Below are 23,733 nucleotides of genomic sequence, written 5' to 3' on the forward strand. Positions count from 1 at the left end.
CTTCATTTTTTTCCAAACTTCATAAAAATGTAATCATTTTTCTATACTTTTAAAAACTTAAATAACATTTCTTTTCTAAAAAAAAAACAGTGAAATAAAACTAGCAGAGCCGTGCATAACACTTCTAAAGCCAAGGAATCGATTTAGGAATCAGCAACGTAACGTGAAACGTTACCTAACGATATTTTAGAAACTTCAAACTGCCTTGTTAAAAACTTCTGTTACCTGACTTACGTCCTTAATCCCTTGTCCCAGTAATACCAAATCTCAGACGTTCTTTCAGCCCAGTAAAAAGTATACAATTAACATTCTAATTGTGTTAGATAAATCGAAAAATTTCTTAAGATCTTTGTGTTAAAAAATGTAAATTATTTTCTGCTAGTCAAATACTATACAAACATAAACTGACTAACTACTTTATCCATGAATTTCATAATATAATATAATACACTTCTTTTGCAATACAATTATAAAAACTAAATACACTATATTGTCTATTTTTCTAGAAAAAGACTCATACTTCTATTTCGAAAAAGAGTATTTATTAGTGTCTCTAAAAATTTCTCCAAAATTAAATGTAGACTTCTCTCACATAGACAGACCAAGCTTCAGAATATTATGCCTCCATTTCATGTAACCAAATGTAAAATCGATAATAAAGAGAAGGAGGCTTAAGGCGATTCACAGTCAGTCAACGACTAACATTCGTGATTCGAGTGAAATATTAATTGATCGTTACGCGAGTTTCATCGCGAGGGGGTGCATAAGTAATGAACGAAGAATACAAATATTTAGGGTTGCGAATACGGTGTTAGGCTGACACGTTTCGTGGCGTCGTCTAATACAGGAGAATTTCGGGCGTGGAGGGCCGAAAGTTGGCCAAGAGAGGAAGTTTCAGTATAATGACAAATGGAACTCGACGGCGGAAGTTGGAACAGAGCTAACGCGGCCTGACGCGAACGATACTTGGTCCATTTCTAAAATTACGTTCAACGACTTGCGAACTTGCCGCGTCGCTGCGAAATTTCCGCGGGACCTACCTTAACAAGTTCGAGTAACTGGGCTGGTAAACATTCGCCGATGGTTTATTGACCCCGAGAAATCCAACTTGTCGAGTATCTCACCGATTTCATCGACTGTTCGCTCGAACTTCTTGGAAACGGATATTTATCGCTACTTTACCTCGCTATAGTTTCTCCACTGTTTCTCTTGGCAAGTATTTAGCGTCTTAGCCCCTTAGTTTGCAACGATTAGTAATATGATAGGGTATTGGCTTAGTTATTCATTTCATTTTTGAGAAGAAAATAATTTTGAATGAATCTAATGTTATATGAATTATAATTTACTTATTTTAAGGAACTATTATGTCATTTGATGACAAATTAGAAAAGAGATAACATAGTTTAACTATCATAACTTTAGGGTATTTTTAGTTTAAAAAATTGTTAGAAATATAAGGGTATACATTGCATGCCTCACCATGCATTGACCTCTACTACTTATTCTCCTGTTTCATGTAGATTACCATGCATTGACTTGTACTACTTATTCTACTTTGTTACAAAGACGACCATGCATTGACTTCTACTACTTATTCTGCTTTGTTGTAGGGATGACCATGCATTGACTTCTACTACTTATTCCCCTGCATTTTACTGTCTTCTGTAGTTCGGTAGTACAAATCAATCTAGTAGCATATCTTAAATATCTTTCCTTCTTAAAAATTACTTATTCACAATACAGAAAATATAAAAATTATACCCCTATAGATCTCACAATTCAAAAATTTAATTTTAATTCCATAAAGACAAACTTTTAAATCACTGTATTTATACTACTGAAAATAATTCCAATCTATACAATTACTCATTTTTGCAATAATAGTGCCTTAAAGTTAACACATCTATATTCTAAACTACAGAACATTTCATGGTCCCATTTGAATCTACCACCCCTTAAAATATCGAAGGCTATATTTATCACGCCCTATATAATTTTTTGTAACAGTCTTTCATTCCATAAAAAATATTTAAAATCCCTCCAAAATAAATTGCTGCTCTGTCGAAAGAAAATGTGAGATCAAAATTTCTTATATTTTGCTTAATTTCAATTTTAAGTGTCGATAAAGCAAAGGTTACAAATTTCAAACAGCACCGCTCTCAGAGTCTGTCATGTTTAACAAACGAAGGTCCCATAGTCAATTGATCATCGTGACGCTATCGATGTTTACCGAAAAGCCAGCGTCGCGACGATGGGGTTCGCGTTGTATGGCTAAACAAAGTTGCGACGCTCGATGGTAAGATGACAGACGGGGGCGGGAGATGACGAAGTGCTCAACTAACGCAATTAACCTGACGTTGGCGCGGCTGCTCTGGTAAGCCATTAAAAGCATAGCCGCGGTGTAACAAGACCTCGAGCACATCCTGTAATTACCTGCAGCTGTAAAAGGTCTTGTACTGGAACTCGGACGCCAAGTTCCATTTGCGGACTTTCGCGATTTGACTTTGTCAGTCGTCCACTGGAGAGATTTCGGTCACTCGAAAGAATTTCAATTTTAAAAGTTAGACGTTAATGAGAGGGAGTCCTATTAAGAGTCAGATTTTTATGAGAGGAAGTGGAAAAGCAAAACCCACGTACATAGAGATTTCTTTCAACCCCTAAATACTGTACATGTAAGTACTTTAATTTAGATACTTCGTATAGGTATTCTTGTATATTCTTCATAATTTTTTTCATTTCAATTTTAGTTTCTTAATTTTGATAAAATATTTCTCACAAACTCAGTGACAAAATTTAGAAGAAAAAGCACTTCTTCACGTGCATTGTCAAAAAACCTTTCATAGAGAAATAACTCAAAATGTAAAAATTTGAAACTTAATGAGATAAGGAAATTAAAAGTTCAAAGTATGAGTTCATAAAAATCGAAACAAGTAATACTATTTTTATGTCAAAGGTAAAAATATAGAATGATAACTACGCTAGAAGCTTTTATCGTTTTTATAATAATTGCAACGAGAGAATTCTCATGGTACGTTGCACCTGCTAGCACTTTGCACGCTGTTAACGATTGATTATATCATATACTCGAAGTTAGCGATAATTAACCATCGTTAATCTGCGAACAAACAGAAGGCCGCATCAGAAACCGCGTGAACGTCAATATTTATTCGATAGACTCTTGTTTAATATGCCCACGGATATATCCGACTCTAGTTCGCCGTGCAAACAAACGGCTTCGCGCAGGACTTGAATTCTCCTCGCCAGGATCAATGAAGACTAAAGGTAAACACGCTTGACAGGAGGCTTATTGAATTAACGTTGCAATTACATCGTCCTGAGCACTTTCAACTTTGCGCTATGTTCTAATGAACAGTATTAAAATTATGCAACAATGGATTCGTCGAGAAAAATTCAGTGAAAAATAACAATATAAGGAATTGAGTCATAAATAAAGTCAGCTTCTAAAAATAAAATTAATTCATTGAAATTAATTATTAACAATGTATTGCCATTTTTAAGGCAATTTGTGAGTTCCTTCTGTATAAAATTCTTAGAATTAGACAAGTAGACTCTACCTGCATGGAAATTTATTTATGACACAACCTAATAAAAAGCTCAATATATGAATAAAATGAATTGTAAGCAAAAGGAAATAAAACAGTCACAATATTTTTATTTGCATCAGAATATAATGCTGGATGATAACTGATACATGGAAACTGCTATAACATAAAATTTAACCAGTTGAAATAATAAATATTCAATTTTAAGTGGGCGAGAGACAAATTCGTTTTCCATTATTAATTTTCATGAGCTGATTTATTACATACTAAGTGGTCATTTAATTTACTAATTTATTGTATATTAATTATAACAAAAATTCAACAGAAATATGAAACACTATATTAGATACATAACAATAAAAAAAGACACAGGAGGAATTATAAAGGGAAGGAAATAGTAGTAACCACCTTACTGAAGCTAGACAAAACGATCAGAAACGGTTCCTGAACGATATCAACGTTTATGCACGTCTACGCATGAAATATACATGATGGCTTCAGAGAGAAGGAACGCGGTCTATGAAGTCTCTGGGGTATGATTTGCATGCTTTACATCGTGAAGCGTTATTTAACGGTGAATTGCAGCAATAATCGGCGGCGAATTCTGTGAATTCCTAGTATTGGTTTAACATTGACGCAAACCTGATGTCGCATGCAAATGTTACCCTTGGAGCAACCAGTTTCAGTACATTTTAGTAGCAAGCGTTTGACTAATGTTTCAGCATTTTTCTTTAACTCCTCTTAAAACGGAGGCTCTTTATTGGAGGAAATTTAATAAAGTCGCGAGTTTCTTCTTTAATTTTCCGCGTTGCCTGTATTCCCTCGAAGTTGCTAAATTCCATGCGCAGAATATTTCGCGCCCCGGGGGGCATGCCAGTTGAAAATTACAATTTCATGAATTCGAAATCTGTTCGGGTAAGTTCTTCCATCGGACTTCATCGTGATTCTGGGTTATACTTTTTAGCAATGTGCAAAATGCTCGAAGTGTATTAAGTAACAGGGTTCGTGGACTGGTTCTGAAAATGTGAAGCAATGAATAATAATGAATTATTGTGATGTTTTTTTGGGTGCAAACGTAATAATAATTTATATAAGTACTAAATTTCAGTGTTTGTTAAAATAGCCTTTATAAACTAATATTAAAAGAAATGTTAAGATAAACTATTTTATACTTATGTTTCTGAAGTACTGCATCTTTGAATTTCTGTAGTTATAAATGAAATCTTTATGGAATAGTATTGAACAGTTCAGAAGTCTTTTTTAAACGATTAGAGTATTTATTAGTAGTAAATGTTAAAAGATATTGCAGAAGTAAATCATTGTCTTATAAACATTTCACATTGTAATTACAAAATATGTAAAGTCAAAGAAGAGAAGATTCCTTCTTCAAGGAAAACTTGAAAAGATGGATATCATAAAAAAACTACCTTAAACAAAATACATGTCTTCTCAGACACGTGATGTTAATGCATTAAAAAATTTAAGAAGTATTTTTTATATTCAAATACTTTAAAAAATACTGAGTAATTTTTTACATTTTTCAGTGTTTTCTTCGAAGTTACATTATATTTTATTTGTAAACTATTATCCTTATATTTAACGACTATTTTAATGAATAACATTACAAAGAATGCTATTAAAATTGCTATTACACAAGATGTTTCATAATTCATGATACAAATTGAGTCTGCATTAAAATCCATGACATCGGTTATTTATTAAGTACCATACCATGCATTCTGAAACACCTGGTACATGTTATTCGCGAAAGAATGTAAAATAATCAATTCCTCAAAACCAGTTATTTCTGTGTTAACCCTCCAACACATACCAGTGCCCAAAAACCCACAGTCTAACCATTACCAGCCTCCTGAAGTCTTTCACAGCTTCCCAAAAATATCAGGAAGCCTTTCCTCTCGATTAGAGCCAATTCCTCACTTCTTTATCTTTTTCTTGCAGGGCCCGCAGCGCCATTAGCCGACCTGGCGGGGTACAGCCGCTGCGGGTACGCGCTCGTGTTGAAGGGGTTGGTTTTTCCCCAGTGGAAACGGCGACCGTTGGCTGTCATTGGATCCAGGCTCTTCCTTTATCCGGGTAAGTGTTCCACTCGAGATTCTGCCAATTCCCCCTCGACCCATCCTCGGCCAGGGATAAGAAACAGTCGGTAAGAATAGAGCCTAAGGCCTTGTCGAGCGGGCAAGAAAGGAGCGCGGACGTCTGCCAGCTTCGTGCCCCAGCCTCTGGCTCGCCTTCTTGCGACCGCGATTATTGAAACGTATATCGTCGAGATAGACGTCGTGATACGGGCACGGTGAATTATACTCGAGTGCCCTGACACTCGAAGCATTCGAGCATTGATTGTTTGATTTGTTGGGGGTGACTCTGGGGATACGATATGGCGTAAGGGTGAGGCCCTGGGTGGGGATGGAATTTATTGGCTTTGAATTAGTATCGTATGTGCTTTGACGCTGTACAGAGGGTGCTATCTTGTTCACGGTTTTTGGAATTGTTTTGAGCATATTTTTTACACACATCTATGACTTTGTTTTTTCTGTGACGATGAAACAGTGTTGACTATTGTTTCTTGTAAAAATATTGAGTGTTCTCTTTGTATGTTCTAGTCTGCTAAACAAATTTTTTAGAGACAGATAGAATATCGACCAGTAGTAAGGATTTGAGTTTCTTAATCATCAGTGCTACCAAGGGCTTTCTTAGTATTATTTCTTCAAGCCTGAGTAGTGGCACGCTTGTTTCTAATTTATGAAAAAAAATTCAGATGTGTACAAAAATTCTAAAAAATTCATTGTGAAAGGAAACCGAAGAACTTCAAATTCGTTTCGTGAATAAATAGAAAATACTTTGATAGTGTTTTGGTTTCCCAATTGTTCATTTAGTGTAATTAATTATTACAGTGCTTTAAATTTTTACCACTTGTAAATCGAAGCAATAGGGCATCAAAAATGTATTGGTTCTACTAAGTGGTTAATGTATAACAAGAAAACACTGTGTAGTAGATTAAAATTTATTAATATGGGGAAGTTAATATGAAAATTGAGCTCCTAAACGCACTTGCAAGTACAAACTTAGAGGTACTAATACTGACTAGCAATGTACGTACTTGGAATGGGAAAAGCTAACTATCTTAAACTACTTCACGATTAATTTAGTATTATTACACGAAAGCTTTTAGAAGTGACTATCAATGCAAGTTCCTAGGAGCCAACAGGTTAACATGCTAAATTATATTACGAAACACTTAACCATGAAGATAGTTAACTTTGTGTTCCCAATATCTATATAAAGTGGTAACTAGTTTGAAAGTAATTCTACAGTTAATGTTAAGTTAGTAATCAGTTAGAATCTTCTGTAGGAAAACATTTAAGGCTGTGAACAGAAAAATTGAATTATCTTGATGGACAATAATATGAATATTTAATCATTTTCAATCTTGTAAAAAGCTCTGAGCCGTTTACAAACCAATATATTCCACTTCCAAGTATCGCATTTTATTAGTGAAAATAAAAGTCAACTCTCTTGCCAGCAATGTTAGCTATTAGAATAAGATGCTTTTGGGCATTATGCCAGCAGGATTAGTAGTTACAGCATAAAGAGTTAAAAGTATTAGTATTTCGTGGACTCTTCCACAGATTAAATTGAGCTATAGGGTTGGATTAAATTTTTTCAATATTTTATGGTACAAAAACAGATGAAAAAGTATTGATTCATTGTTATCCTGAACATAATGAACGTTACATACTTTTAATAAGTTCTTATGATTCACACTACTAACAATAATTTATACAATGTTATACAAATTTCTCTTTCCTTTTTTTAAGAGTTCTGAAATAAGAATTAGAAATAAAATAAAGTTTTTTAATTTTGTATTTCATGTCAATTATCTTTTGATTAATTTATATCGAGTAATATTTAACAAAAACGATACTAAAAGGGGAGTTAAAAAGTATTAGAATTTAAACTTTATTTGCTTCTTGTATCTCCCCGATCATGGATCTCATCTAACCACGATTACTCTACTGTACCGTTTTCTTTCGAAACGAAGATGCATTTCGTTTTGCTTTCATAAGAACTGGAAAGTATAAAAGTCGTAGAGGGAAGATGGGGAAACAATCGAAAGAAGCGGAGTCGATGGGAGGATGAAACGAGATTTATAACTCCAAACTTCGTTGGAACGACTTTATGGAAGTTTCAATTGTCGAATGAAAATTACAAAGTTGAATTACGAAGTAGGACGTAGGTATACATGAAATCCAACAGTAGATTTCTCAATTTCGTCTTTGAGCAAACGTACTTGATGAATTTTACTAGAATTTTTTTGGATGTTTCGGTAACTTTATTTGAGAAACTTTGGAAATGTATTAGACATGTAAATTAGTTCGGGGTTTTTTAAGCAAAATTCAAATATTATTTATGGATCATGAAAGATTTGTTACATGGGAAGAGTCATGTAAAATTATGCAAACATAGCTAGTATTTCTTGAAAAACGATATAAGATAGAAGGTTATTTAAATTTAAAGTAATTACTAAGAACGAATTATTTATAAAAAAGGTAGAAAATTGTTAGAGATATACTAGTATATATTGCATGTCTGACCATGCATTGACTTCTACTACTTATGCTCCTGTATTTTGGAGATGCCCATGCATTGATTTATACTACTTACTCTCCGGTGTTTGGGGATAACCATGCATTGACTTTTACTACTTGTTCCTCTACATTCGACTGTTTTCTATTATTCAGTAGTACAAATCAAACTAGTACTACATCTTAAATATTATTTCCATTCAAATCTTCCTAACACATTCACAATACAGGTAATAGAAGAATTATATCACTATAGTTTTATATCACAAACCAAAGATTTTAACAAAATCTTTACCAACTACTTTAGAATAGCTTTATTCAAAATTAAACACAGTCGAAAAAAAAACAGCAAAATCTCTGCCAATCGTAACGCAATACCCCTCTTAAAAGACCCTCTCCTCTCCCCTAAATCATCAGCCCGCAGCAAAAACAAGATTCCCAATTCGTCCATACATTCATAAAATCCCAGCCCCAACAAAACACCCTCTTCATAAGAAGCTTCCTCAAACCGTGTACCGAATAAATATTAACATCCCCCTGGCTCAGTTGATCCCCCATCGTTGCACCGTCCCTCGGCAGTTTCTTACTCGTCGCCCTCGCCCAACGCCCCTAAATCCCATATTGAATAAGAGGGAAGCACACGATATGGTTCCCCCAAGCTGTCATAAATAAAAGAAGCCGCGAAGTTAGCCACGATGTCCGCAAGAACCGACTGCCTCAACTGCTCGTGCAACACGGATCCAGCATCGCTAGGTTTCCACGGGGGAGTGAGCGAAATGGATGTTTTTATTCACGCTGACAGCTTCTTATCCGAACGACAGCGTTCAGGGTGAAGCGGCCCGCGACACGATAGACGTGGGAAAGAAATCCAATTTAAAGTTCACTTATCAGTCACAGGGTTACTTGTATCGGGTAATGTTACGCCCTTCGACGAGCTCGACTGGTGCTGCGTTCGACGATTGATCGGCGCGACCGAGTCCCGACGCTGCTCCCCTTCCGCCCCTGACTCGTTGATAAATCAGAGGCGAAGATAAATCGGAGCCTGGGTCGATAACGAAGGCGAAAGAAGACGTTCCTTTTCGACGATACGCCCTTATCCGCGAGATTTCGTTCCAGCGAGGCTGAGATAAATCGGGGGCTATTATTTGTTGACTATGGGCACAGTCGTGGGGGCGGGTCGAGTGGATATTGATTGTTCTACCTGTTAACTAGGGGGACGAGGAAGTTGAGGAATGAGATCCTCTGAGTCAGGGTTCGAGCAAAGCGAGGCGGTTTGCAGAATAGGGGAGGATGTGAGGTAGAGTCATGACTGTCTCCAGAATGTAGGAGGATAAGTAGTAAAAGTTAGTACATGGTCATTTATAAAATTCACGAGAATAAGTAGTAGAAGTCAATGCATGGTTGGCTGCATGATACAGAAAAATAAGTAGTAGAAGTCAGTGTATAGTTATCTGTAGAATACAGATGAATAAATAGAAGTCAGTGCATGGTTGTCTTCAGGATATAGGAGAATAAGTAGTAAAAGTCAATACATCGTCATCTATAGAATACGAGAGAATAAGTAGTAGAAGTCAATGCATGGTCATCTCCACAATACAGAAGAATAAGTAGTAGAAGTCAGTGCATAGTCATTTACAGAATACAATAAGTAGTAGAGGTCAATGCATGGTCCGATTCAGAATACAAGAGAACAAGTAGTAGAAGTCAGTGCATGGTCAGACACGCAGCACATCCTAACATACATATCTGTATTAATTTTTTTCAAGTACGTAATCTACATTAGTAACAAATTTTGATACATGAACTTTGTAGTAATTGTATCACATAATAATTTTCAACTGAAACACTTTTCTATTGATCTACTCTTGCTATAAAATTTCGTTATTCGTAGAATAATAAATTTACATTTGTTTTAATATATAAATTCGCAATTCAAAGATATAGAAGAGTCTGAATATACTGAAATATAATTAAAATTGCATGTTTACAAAACTTCATAACGCTATACCTACATGTCGAAAGAGGTCCATTCTATAAACAAATCTGTAAAGAGAAACAAGTTTACGCATGACGTATTCAAACTTTAAATCAATGTTAATAAAACAATCTCTGATGAAGAAACACATTAGCATTTAAATGAACAAATAGCATTAACTGCCAGCAGTTGATGTTACTTAATTATTCAGTGCGATCACTGAACTCTCTGGCTACATTTACATACTTGTACTACTTACTCTGTAATGTACCTCTACAATCAAGATTGCAATTATCTTGCATTTTCTAGTTTATTTATTTATGTAGCTTTTCCCAAAGATCAACAATAGCTCAAAAATATGTTTCGAAAATTTCATTATAGTATAGTTAATTTAATATCAAACTACTTTCACCGAATCATCTTTCTGCGTGGCACAGAAAATTTCTAAAATATTGGACCTTTTTCACCGCGAAATTCCTTTATATGAACAGTATTTATTCCAGCATGTTAGTCTTCCTTACTGTCGCTATCTCTCCCCTGAAATTTCGTTCGGAAACAACCATATACGACCACGATATTCCAGTACATAAATCATTCCCGAGTCGTTGACACTTTTTATAGAATTACAATCCTTCGCCCGTTTACGTAAATGCCTCAAAGCCCGTGGCACTTCTTCCAGAAGATAAAAGCACGTCAGCCTGGGCTAAAGCGAAAACATCCATGGCTCGATCCCTGCTTCCCAACCCCTTCTCATCCCTTTCCCTTTCCCGATGAAACACCATGATTTATCTACGTCCTGTCCTTTATCCTTCCTGTGGAACGATCCTGTCACCAGGGCCGAGTGCGTGCCGCGGATCAAGAATTTCTTCCAACGAAAGGATTTATCGTCGTGACGTGCAATTACGGTTTCAACCATCCAGGTGCGATGGATCTAACGGGGAACATCGTTGATCGTGGAACAGTGCTTGTTGAATTTAACGCATTACAGGTAGAATAGACCTGTCACCAAGCTAGCAGACGAGTCTTTTGAATCTGCTTTATGAATTCTTTTTCAAATTTATTGTGTTAAGCTTTTATGCAGAGTATGGGGCATTTCATTGGTATTGTTATTTTGGGGATAATTATAACTCTGACCTACTTAAAGAATTAAAATTTTCAGTTTGCTGGAAAGAATTTCTTTTGGAACTTTATATTTGAAATTTTTTAATAATTCTGTAATATTGTGTTTCATGAGTAATCCTCATTTCGAGTTTGCTTTTTGCAACTGAAATCAGTAATTTCACAAATTGAATTAAATTTTGCTGAAATGCCTGAAACATATATGTCAAATAAAAACAATGACATGGTAAGGTTGTAGTATACCTAACAATAAAATACCAATGAGATAATATAATATAATAATAATACCATAAAGAAAGGTAACATTAGTACTTCAATTGCCTTCATGAAAAAAAATCGTATATCAATCAATCAAAACTAGTATATGTAAGGCCAACAAATAGCAGCTTAACAGGTCAATAGAATCACTCTAGTAGGTATAACCATGCATTGCAGTGGGGGAAATCTTCAATAGCCTTGAACAGTCATTCGATTTTATCCCAACAGCAATCGCGTTCGTTCGCACCCAAGCCAATCACGAGTCTCCTCTACGTAGGCAAGAGCACCAGACTGCAAATTGCATTCTAACAAAAAAAATTGCTGGCCAATATGTCGAATAAAGCTGCCGAAAAACGGGATGTCTTGTTCCAAATTGATCGATCAGCGACCCTTCCAGTATTCCCAGTCGAACTGAACATAGGTGAAGGAATATATGGAAACGAAGTGATCGAATCACGGTGCAGATTGTGAAGCGACAATTTTTTCGCGAGAAAGAGTAGCTATCACCTAAATATTAAGTAAGAAATTAAATTAATTGTTGAATTCTGATCATTAATATTTTCTGCAATTTTCATTCTAAAGGCTTGTTCAGATTAGTCGAGTTACTTGAATCCAAGCGTCTTGAAAGCAAGTGTTTGAGGCGACTTAATTAACGTGAACGTGTTACTTTACTTGACTTGAGACTTCTTTTGAAGTTTCAAGTGAAATTGACGTCCTTTCAACTTTTTCTTGCCTTGAAATACACATTGAATTTTGATTCAAGGGTACTGTACTGTACAGGGCAAGCAAATCGACAAACATGTGAACATTAAGATAGCTGTTAAAAGTGCATGCTTTATTTGAAAAATTCAGAACCAGACAACCAGCACGCCATTTTTATTTTTGTGTAATAACTTGAATTCAAGTTACATTCGAATTCAAGTAACTTGACTTGTGTGAACATAAACTAGACATCAAGCTACACGAATACAAGTGGCCTGAACTCAAGTAACTTGCTTGATCTGAACAAGGCTTAAGAGCAGTCTTGGGAGAAGACAATCGACGAAGAAGAGACGAAACCTCTGGCCTGCGTGTATTTTCCACGAGCATTGCGAGTCATTTATAGGTTGGGAAATATCGAACGACCTCGGACAGACGAGAAGCCGATGATTCGATTCCGATCACGTTCGGCAAAGCGACGTTCAACTTCGTTTGATAAAAAATGTCGGAATCAATGGACGTTTGTATGGATTCCGCCATTCGCGTCGATTGCTGGCCAATATAGGCCAGAAAATAGCTGCGACACGACAAAAAGGCTGCAAAATGCTTTTGTAAATATCGCTTTGTAAATATCGTTTCGATGTCCTGCGACTGTTTTTGTAACGAAGACCATAATGTCCTTTTCGCAATTTGTGAAAAATGATGCTTTCTTTTTTATTTAACAGAATATTAATATTCAAAAGGGAAGCGTTATAACTTTCTTTCTCTGAAAAAAACGGGAGAGTACTGTGACTTTTTGATTACTCACTCTTGAATTTTAGTGTTAGTATGCTTTGAACAGTAGTCATATCGCAGAGTAGTCACGACTATCGTGATTTCACAGCAGTGTGTTTGATTTCCACTGGGGTTGCTGCAGTTCTCATACACGTTTTCTCAATATCTCTTTTTTCCTGATTTTGGAACTGTTTTAAACGTTACAGGAAAAAGGTAAATGCTACAATGTGAACCACATTTTTACAGATTAAATATCTAGCTTAAAAATATAAGTAGCATAGATAGTAATTGGTAAATACTCTGAATAATAAGAAATTAGTTACAAAATTGTTTCATCCTTCAAATATTATTATCTACACTTCACTTTTGTATTTTTGCATGCTATGTGGGTTCTCTATTTTTCCCCACGTTCAGATTTTCCATAAGTGCATAAAAATCTGCAATCTACTAATTAAATTCATTCTAAAAACCACTCATTCTATAAACTAACGCAGTTGCATTTTGAGGACAGCCAACCTTCGTTGTATTCCAAAGTTGCAATCGAAACAACATTACACAACACATTCAATTTCCTATTATAACTTTAATATTAACTGTTATGCATTTCTCAGTCACAGCTGTCTTCATCCCCTCATCGTTACCAATGTCCTTTGACCCATGAACAATCGACCATCCAACAGCAACACAAGTAACCACTGCTAGATCATTCATGTCCCATATTAAAGTACTCATATTTACTCCAGAATGAATTTCTCTAACAAAATCACCTCTTATCGCATCCCTGAAAGACTGTCAATTAGCTCTAACAGAGAATAAAGAACACAGATTGGAAATGAAGGAAAAGATCGGGTCAAAAGTGTCCCAGCATCAGCTGCTCGACTGTTAAAAGCGAATTATGGCAAAAAGTCCATCCCAGGACATCCAAGCGATTCTGAATCGGCCAGCCCTGAATTCAGGCTACCCCGCAGCGCCACGTCATTTAAAAGGGGACACGCTTTGACGGCTGCTGCTTCGGTAGCCGGCAGCTTGATTAAACTCGAGATAGCTGACGGTAACAGGTGTTCGCCATCGGCGAGGGTGCTGAATCAACAGCAAACAGCCCCTGCAGGACGCTTCCGTCGCCATTCGAATTTCGCGACACTACTTTCGGCGAGCTTCTTTCCTCCTGGAGTCACTTTCTGATTGTGGTTGAGGGAAGGAAAGGATTTTCCTGAATTTAGTCTCATGATTTAGTGGAATTCTTCGTCATTTCCTCTATTGGTGTCCCCGTGTTTCTGTGGTTCTAAAGCAGTTCACTTATGCATGTCACGTTTTCAAAAAATTCTAGCTAAGGCCTGAATTATTTAGATCTAGAATGCAGAATTTATATTTGCAGAAAGGAGAAAGGACAGAGAAGTTTTTTAGACAGGAATAAGAATTTAGGAAGATAGAAGTGCATAAAGATGGGTCTACGCTATACAAATATAACATAAATATAATAAAGATAGTAAAGTTATATGATCTTTTTAGAAAGAGATATATGTGTAACATCTTTCTTTTCTGTTTTGTAAATAGCTATACAGGGTGTCATGTAATTGGTGGTAGAAGCGAGAAGGGTGGAATTCTACATGAGAAACTGAATCAAAAATATAGAATGAGATTTTTTTATACGAAGTTTTGCTACCGAAAAAAATTCTTTGAAAGTTATCGAGTATGCATGCACTTGATCAAGATTTAATTCATGATACTCTGTATAACTTTGTTATATAATACGTAATGTAAATCCACCTTAAGACAATTAACCCCTTTTGCTTTATAACAAATTTAACCCTTAATTAATATAGTGGGGTTACAGCATTTATATTACCTCACTTTTAGTACGCATTTGTTATCTAAAATAGCAATAAATTTCTTATAGATAATAATAAACTGCAAAACTGTGAATTTTCTCTTTACTACTATTAATTATTTTCGATAATGGAATGACAGTATTTCAGCCACGTTATGTTATAATAATGACACGTTTACTGTGGTCGACTATATGTAGAGGAATTTTAAGAGCTGATTCTAAACCTCAAAGTAAAGCGAAATTGTGGCCGAGTCATCGTTTTCTGTTTCATTGCGGTTTTATGTCACATCAACTACAACGTTATTAACGACGCCGCAGGGGATGTTCTTACTATGCATAGTTACATTAGCTTATTGGATCGTTAAACCTAGAGTTGGGTTGTGGATATTGTACGAACTCGGTTTTATTGAGAATTTTTGCTTTAAGTAGTGGTTTAATAACTGTAAAATACGTGTGAGTCCATTGAATTTGCAATTACAAGATGCAAGTTCTCTGAGGATATAATTTTCTAATGAAATAAAGAGAAAACAGTGGGACAGTGTGTGAAACTCAATTTTCATAGAAATTAACTTAGGTAAGTCTTTGAGACTCTACATTTTTTCAAACTTGAGTTTGTAAAATATCAGAATTTAGAGTGGTCTCAGGACAAAATTCATCCAATTTTATAAAATCAGAAAATAAGATTAACAAAAATTGAAAATGTCAATTTTGAAGTACATTACAACGTCTCAAAAACTTTGCCAATAAATATCTAATTCTGACATCTTGGATACCATTACCAGACATAACTTACAGTCACCATTAGTAGCCCTAAATAATAGAAAAGCTCTACTCTACTATTCTGCTTCACATTGATTCCACATTATTCCCTCATGATTATGCATTACATATTCTATCAATATTCAAACATACTATATCCAATTCCACCGTATCATACTCCACCTACTTTCAACTCGAACACTTTTCGAAACCGAGTCTCTCAACAAGCAAAATCCCTCTAGAAGGAAGCTTATTTCCCGTTCTCGCCTTACATCTACAAAAGGAATCGCCTCCATTCTCGATCGCGCAGCACAAATTCAACCGTGAGACGATAAAAATCTCTCCTGACCGAGGAACCTTCGACAGCATAAAGGTTACAGTGTCCCACAAACCCTATTAACTTAGGTCAGTTTTAGAGCGAGAACGATGGCCAGGCGAATTTACTCGCGGACAAAAAGAACATTCTCCTCGCCCTCTCACCCCTCTGTCTAATTTCTGTCCCATGTCGCTCGCCCCCAGGAGTGTATTCCGCTTAAACGAGCCGAATTCTCCCGACCGCTGTTATCGAAAAGTTTGATCCTCTAATGAGTGGGTCGCTTAAATTCATTTAACTGGGAACTCGAATTCCCCCCGCGATTTCCCGCAGTGATGCTCTCCATCGGTGGCCAGTTTTAATGCACTGTATAAACTCGACAGTTAGTCGTCCAGGCCGAATAACTTCCTATCAATTAAGCGCTAAATAGCGAACGTGTGTCGTTTGCGGAGCTGGAAGGTGATTTATTTTGGGGGAAGATTGGATAGAATTAACGTCGTGCCTTAGGTGTTTGGGAATAAACTGTGTTGAGTTCTATATGTCTCGTGAGTGACAGGTACAGGATTCTTCAATTCTTAGCGTAATGAGGGATCAGTTAGAGATCAAGTACAGAGTTTCTGCAATTGGACTAATTGGGATCCCATTATGGATTCTTATATCTTGTAATTGCAATTGTTGACTTCCAAATAGAACAATTGAAATAAATTTTATAAAGGTTTCGAGGATTTGAAAATTTGTACACTTTAAATATTTGAAAATTTTAAATTTTGAAAATTTGTATATTTTAAATATTTAAAAGTTTAAAAATTTGGAAATTTGTATATTTCAAATATTTGAAAGTTTAAAAATTTGAAAATTTGTGTATTTTAAATATATGAAAGTTTCAAAAATCAAAATTATAAAACTTTACCAATTGAAAATTTCTATTTTAAGTATTTCAAAATTTCCAAAAATTTAAATACTAGAAAATTTTTAAATCCAAGATTGAAACATCTGAAAAATTAAAGATTCATATATTAAGATTTAAAACTTCAAAATTATTAAAAGTTCAGTAAATAATTTTGTTCTATTTAACCCATTACATTCTATTTTGTCATTCTAGCCTGTTATCATTTCTAACTTTGAATTTTATTTAATCAGAAAATATCTCGCGTGTCACATGTACTCTAAAATGGTTTCCAGAGACAAAACTTTTATTGGATGGATAAACGTAATCTCTAATTTTAATTTAAAACAATCTCCTACAAATGAAAGCTAAAACTATGTACCTAGTATTTAATACAACTCTCTCTTGCTATAACTGAATACAGTAATACTCGGGTATTATGTCCTAATTGGTTCTAGAGTCACCAAAGTAATCAGAAAATCAAGGAAGACTTAAGTCGAAATAAAATTGAACAGATAAAGGAAAGTTTAAATGTAAATCGAAATGAAAACATAGAATTGTGGACAAATAAATGAGGAAATATTTAAAATGTTGCATGAAATGAAAATCAAATCATCGTCTTGATTTTCTTTCACTTAAAGTTGAATATCCTATTTTTCCCTAGACTCTTCCCTCATTTACATACTTACCTAATTAAGTCAAACACTGACTTGGCATTATTACTAATTTTACAATGAAGTTGATTTTATACTTTTCAAAAATATTTTTCTCTACCCCTATTTTACTAACGTATATGTCAAAAGCCTGTAAAGTTTTTTAAGTTTGTTTTGATAAAATAGGATATTCTCGAACGAAACGATCCATTGAAATCTGTTTGCCTTTTTTACAGCAAAACTGATTGCAGGAGAGAGTTGAAATCTATCGATAACGCCGAAAACGTTCAGTGGATAGTTTCACTTGAACTGATCAAGGGGCTGATTGAATAGTCGCATCCCCAGTTCGACGATCGAAAATTTCACTCTAAACATCGAGCTGACAGATACATTTAACTGAATCGGTAGTCGACTGCTGGTCGAGAACCATTTAGTTTTACTCAAACCGATCAATCGACGATTGTATTCGAAACGATGCTTAAAGCCACTTCGAAGTTCCTATGCACCTCCTCGCAGGAGATCGCATTTAATTGCGTACAATCAAAACATGTCGACCCAGCACATTAATCAGTCTCAGAAATATTCTATAGTCTCAACTGAAATCATTATCGTGATCATTTAATTGGAATATAATATGACATAAATGTTTCATGCTATTTATTATTTTTGAAGAAGGAAGAGACTTTATTATTTTAATATGAATTAACTCTTAGCTCGTATGATTAAGTCACAGTATTTTTACTGTCTCACCTTTCCATGTTAGCTATACTTCTTAAAATATTCATAAATAATTTATGGAAATTAATAAACTAGAAAATTGTGAATTTTTCGGTTAAAAGTATAAATTATTTTTCATAATGAGAGACAGTTCTAAAAAAAATATAGTATTATAGTACTTTACAATCTTCTTTTCCTAATTCGTCAGTTTCACTAATTGGAAGAATAATTTTATTTATCATTCAAAATTCGAAAAAAATATCGTTATATTGTATCAGAAATTGTGTCGATCGATGCTGCAACCGAAATGGGAGCCCCTGTTAGCGCGTGTCAATGATAGAAAACGAGCCAGCTTTTTGGCAATTTACTGTCTGGGATTAGTGGCGCTGGTTAGAGTCCAGCGACTCCACCGACACTAACTGGCGTTAATCGGAACGGTAGTCGCCATTGATGCCAGCGAAACCGCAGAATTTGTTTCCGTGTCGTTAAAGGGCGAAGGTTGGTCGACTCGATTCGAGCAACTCCTAATTGAAACTGACCACGGATGCAGTTTAAATCAGCAAAACGGCGAAACTCCAAACTATTCCGTGGCTCTACTTGTCGCATCCCTGATTGCACGCTTACGTTTTTAGCCATGTAAATCAAGTACTGTTTATGCAAAAGAAACTGGAATTTAATTCGATTGGAAGGAGTCGTTGACAGTGAGTGAAACACATTTTGAATGAATTGACCAATAAGAACATCATCATTGATATTCTAACAATATTCCAGAATATTGGCACTGTAATGACTTTCGATGTTTAATGTGCTGGTAATTAGAAATAAATAAGAAGAGATAATATTAGTGTTTGGCTGATTTGAAGTGACTAGTATGAAATTTCGTATAATGATCTATATAAAACACCATACTAGCTAAGGATTGAACCCAACAGACATTATGAAATTTTAATATCTCCATTAATCACACTCTCCTTAAAAAGTCTTCATACAAAAATTAAAACAGAAAAGAACTAAATAACAAAGTAACTACTTTTCTTTTTTACTCGATCCACTAGGTATTAACTAAAATCATCTTCTAATACTCTCGAAACCAATTAATTGGAGTAACTATCCTCTTATCGGAACCTATTTCGTTGATCGATTAAACCGTCGATGAAGTGGATGAAGGCGATGTCATTAGCATCAGAAAAGAAAAGTTCCGAGGCTTGCTTAATAATGAAGTAAAGCGTTGACCGATCCTGTACTCGAAAACCTCTCGAAAAGTTTTAATTGCCCCCATTTCTACTACAGCTCTATGTTACTTTACCCCTCGCTACCATGATAAGGTTAGTAATCAATTGAACAGAGCTTCCTCTGAATAAACCTTCGATCAACTTTCCGTTTTTCGATGCTACAACTTCCAGTTGTCCTTAGAACTTATTGTTTCTTTAGTGGACTTCAATTAAGAAATTATATCTTGTGCAGTTTCGAATTTTGATGGCAAAATAAATGACACAGTAGTTATTGTATTTCCAATTAGTTTAGGAAACCTTGATTAAACAGATTCTGATTATTTGCATTTTGGGTTCTTCAAGATTAACGATAGAATTGTAATAGTACTGAAAGTAGAACCTAGTTAATGATAGTTTAATAGAATTTTGAAAGGTAGGAATCAAAAGATGTTTTAGTTTAGTTTTAGTTAAGATTTATCGAGATTCTACTGTAACATTTATAAAATATATCAGAAAAAGTTTAACGATATTCGGGCAGGGATGATGTCATAAAGAGTTCAATTTACTTTGCCTTTTTATAACTTCATATATTTTCCTTAGTTTTCATTTTATATTCGTACATTCTTGACAAAACTTCAATTTAAATCCAACTTTTATTTCGCAGTAAAATTCAGCTTAAAAGTCCTTTTTCTAGCAAACGATTCATTGGATCGTTTTTCTTCCTCTCGTATAATCCAGGAAAAAATCGTGCCCTCAGGATTTCGCGGGAATCCATGCGTATTTCAGCGTGCAATTGTTTTCGCGCACGAGCAAATCAGTGGCAATTATTAATTCTCTCGCGGTTGAATGTACGGGGAACAACGTCCCATAAGGATCCCGCGTAAAATATGATATTGTACCAGGCCACGCGTGAAAATGATAATGAATATATATGTTCGATGCGAGCACTCCAAGTTAAACTGCATTCGCTAACTCGTAACTCGCAACTCGCATCGTTGAATATGATAGTTTTGAACTAGGCGGCGGTAAATTGCACTCGCGGTGACGTAAGATGCGACACATTTTTTGGGTGAATAAGGGTCGAGCAATTAAAATGCAACTGCCTGAAATATACACAATTGGTATTAATTAATGTTAAATAATAACCTTGGTACGTATATCTACAGGAATTAGTGATTTAATACAAGTTTTAATATTCTTTTATTTACCTTTGAAACATGTAGAACGTGAATTTTGTTGAGCTTTAAAATGAAATGATTTAAAGCTTGAAATTTCAGCTTCTTCATTTTCCCGAGTGACCTTTTCGTTATTTTTCATTCTTTTTTAATCCTGAATTACTCACGTACTTTCGTATAAATTGTTTACATATTTTTCGTTGTGGTTAATGATCTTTATTCAAAAAATTTGTGAAATATTCCACGCTTCATAAAAGAGCTGTACTAGGCTAAAAAAAGCTCGCTACAATAATTGAAGAATTAAATTTGAAAAATCAAATAAAATCCATTTCAATCCCTTGTGAGTGGGATAAAGGAAGGATTAAATCGATGTATGATTTCACGTAAAATGTGTTTGACTTATGCATTAGCCTGATCACGCAAGGCGCTAGTAGAATAACCAAGCCTTAAGTCAGACACATTTCACACAAAAATCATTATACAATGACCTAACAGCCTAACGTGTCCACCATCCTCATCACTCTTCATTTCCCTCCCAAGGCAAGCCCATAAAAATTAACTCCCCTCACCCAGGAAGCCCTCACACCCCAACCCAGCCATGACATTCATGGCTCGTCATTATTCCACTCAGGTCGCCCCAGGGATATTCATCCTGCGGTTCCGATGGCAACGCCAGCGTATCATCCCTGTCGCGGAGTCGTGGGAGAAATAAATTCCGATTTACATCGGTGTTTTCCCTGGGAAAAGCTGTCGGGGAAATTCGATCACGCTGACAGGCGCGTTGTCAAACCGCGGCTATGTTAGGCGTGGTTCACGCGCCATGGAACGAGCGAGCGGGGATTTAGAGCCGTCACTCTGGACGCCGATCGCCGACTGCCATTGCACGGCGTTCCTGTAATTAGATGATGCGGCTCGATTGCGTCCGCCAGCGCGAAAAACCTCGGAATGGTTGATCCCCCTGTCGTTCGAGGGACGCTAATTGATCGATCGACGCTCGCCCCTTCTGCGACGCGCGCGCTTTCGAATTTCGAACGATTGCCTCGGAGCGAACCCTCGATGAGCCTTGTTCCATGGACGCGTGGAGAGCGGCACGAGATGGATCAAAAATTCGGCGGACTCGAGGGCTCTCTGGGCTGAATGTGAGCTGAGAGTGCTTGGTCAACTTCAAGGGGTAATAGAATGGAACGAAAAGAGAGAAATTGGTTGACTATTTTCTAATGGCCAGAGAAACTTGCGTTTGGTCTTTGGGATTAACCCTTCAGAGAGGGGAGAATTATTGTAGATAGAGTGTAGAGTATTTTCTAGGGAAAACAGCTCGAATTGGATTATTATGTTTCTTTTTTGAGTGACTGTATTAAGGGGACATTCTACCTTGTAGGTAAGAGAGGAGGAGGCTTTTTGCGATTTTTTTTGGCAGGATGTTAGAAAACAGTTAATTCAGGGCTTTGTGGATATACTTGTTGTATAGTTTGCTGTATCTTAGAATTTTTGCAGCACACAGTATCGAATGTTTCTACAGTTTTTGTTAATCGATGAATAATAGTTTTCGTGTACGACGTTTGGCTGTGTAGATGGTATCTTGGGAACCAGTTATCTGAAACGCAAAAACTAAAGGTATTCTTCATGCATTAAAATTAATTAAAATAGTAGATTACATAATGGACACTGTCCTGTATTTGTACTGCATTTTTACTATACGAAAAAATAGATAGTCAAGTAAAATACGTTTGCAAGAGACATCCCTATTTTTACAAAAACTGCGAATTCGTGAATTGTCCATGAAATCTTTTAACTAGCTGTGTACACGTAGGTTGTTTCATGTAACCATTAAAAATGTGTACCGAAACAGCTTTTTTTGCTGGAAACAAACACTCCATGTATTACTACAGTTTTTCCAACATTTCGCAACTTAAAAATATGAGATTCATGAATAAAATTAATGATCTCTTCATTACTGGAAAAACTAGACTGCCCTACTACTGTCTATAACAATTTTTTAATTTACTGAAACCTCCAAACTTAGTCATTAAATTAACTTAATCAATTTGATTAAAAGGTATTGTATATTTAGAACTTCCTCAATTTTTCAGTCAATTATTTATTCTTAAATTATTGTACAGTCAAAGCATATCAGTGATCTGGAAAGCTAAAGTGAAACAGAAATGAGAGTGTACATAAAAACAATGTAAACACGTGTGATCTAAACCTGGAAGGACGTCATAACTGAGTGGATGCTCGTCAACAGTCGTAAACATTTATTACCCACAACCAAGAAATCTCCCACCATCTAGGCTTGTGTAGGCAACACAAAGTACCCATTGACCAATCGTAGCTCAGGAAGTCAGGTCACCGAGAGACTTACGAAAAAGATTCAACAGCTATGTCGTCAGTCGCGCTTTAACCATCATCGAGTGTGTACCTATCCACTGTAGTTGTGTTCCAACCATAGTTCTTTGGACTTTAGCCATCTATAGACGATAATCCTTAGGTAACTACATTGATGTGTATTATTAAAGTGTACTAAAAGTGAATATTTTGGATACTTTTGAGTACTTTTGGATACTAATGGGTACTTTTGAGTATTATTGGGTACTCTTGGGTACTATTAGGTATTTTTGGAAACTTTTTGATACAATTATTGATGTGACTTACTTCTATAAATTTCTTTTAAAATATTCAAGAGATACTTGCATATTCCAGACACCTTTTAATCCCTAATCACACTAACGAAATTAACTTTATATTATACAGTGAGTGAAAAGTGTACTCTATCTTGTGTGTATAAAGTAATTAAAAAGTTATAAGCCTAGAGCCTTAAATACAAAATTTTACTGTCTTTTCCCCGCCAGTATCTAACAATAAAAAGAATCGAATTAACAATTCCTCGCGCGCATCCTAATAAGCAACTGTAACTATCGGCCACCACAGGTTCGAATAAATCATTCTGATTTCAGCCTGTCCCGAGTCTCGACCAGAATGGATGGAACTGGGCGGCAGTGGTGGTGCAGTGTGTTATGCGCCGTCACGTCTCGGTAAACTGGTGCTGCGTATCACTGGATTTCCAAGGGTCACTCAGCAATGTCATCAGAGCCAGCAGCAAGAGGACAGTCACCATCGCGAAACGAGACACTTATATCTCGGCTTTCACCACCCCTGGGACAGAGACTTGTGGAAAAGTTGGATTAAACAGGTAAGTCAA

The 23,733-nt window shown here is 35.7% G+C and overlaps 1 protein-coding gene across 1 annotated transcript in view; it reads left to right on the top strand.

Moving 5' to 3' along the window:
• Phlpp (PH domain leucine-rich repeat protein phosphatase) overlaps positions 1-23,733 on the top strand; it is a 96,286-nt gene that overhangs the window by 26,915 nt on the left and 45,638 nt on the right. The window contains exons 3-4 of the mRNA XM_076376793.1: positions 5,523-5,657; positions 23,489-23,724. Coding sequence (XP_076232908.1) covers positions 5,523-5,657; positions 23,489-23,724 — 371 coding nt within the window. The remainder of the gene's footprint in view (positions 1-5,522; positions 5,658-23,488; positions 23,725-23,733) is intronic.

Source organism: Calliopsis andreniformis, chromosome 4 (genome assembly GCF_051401765.1).
Source record: "Calliopsis andreniformis isolate RMS-2024a chromosome 4, iyCalAndr_principal, whole genome shotgun sequence".
Lineage (NCBI taxonomy): Eukaryota > Metazoa > Arthropoda > Insecta > Hymenoptera > Andrenidae > Calliopsis > Calliopsis andreniformis.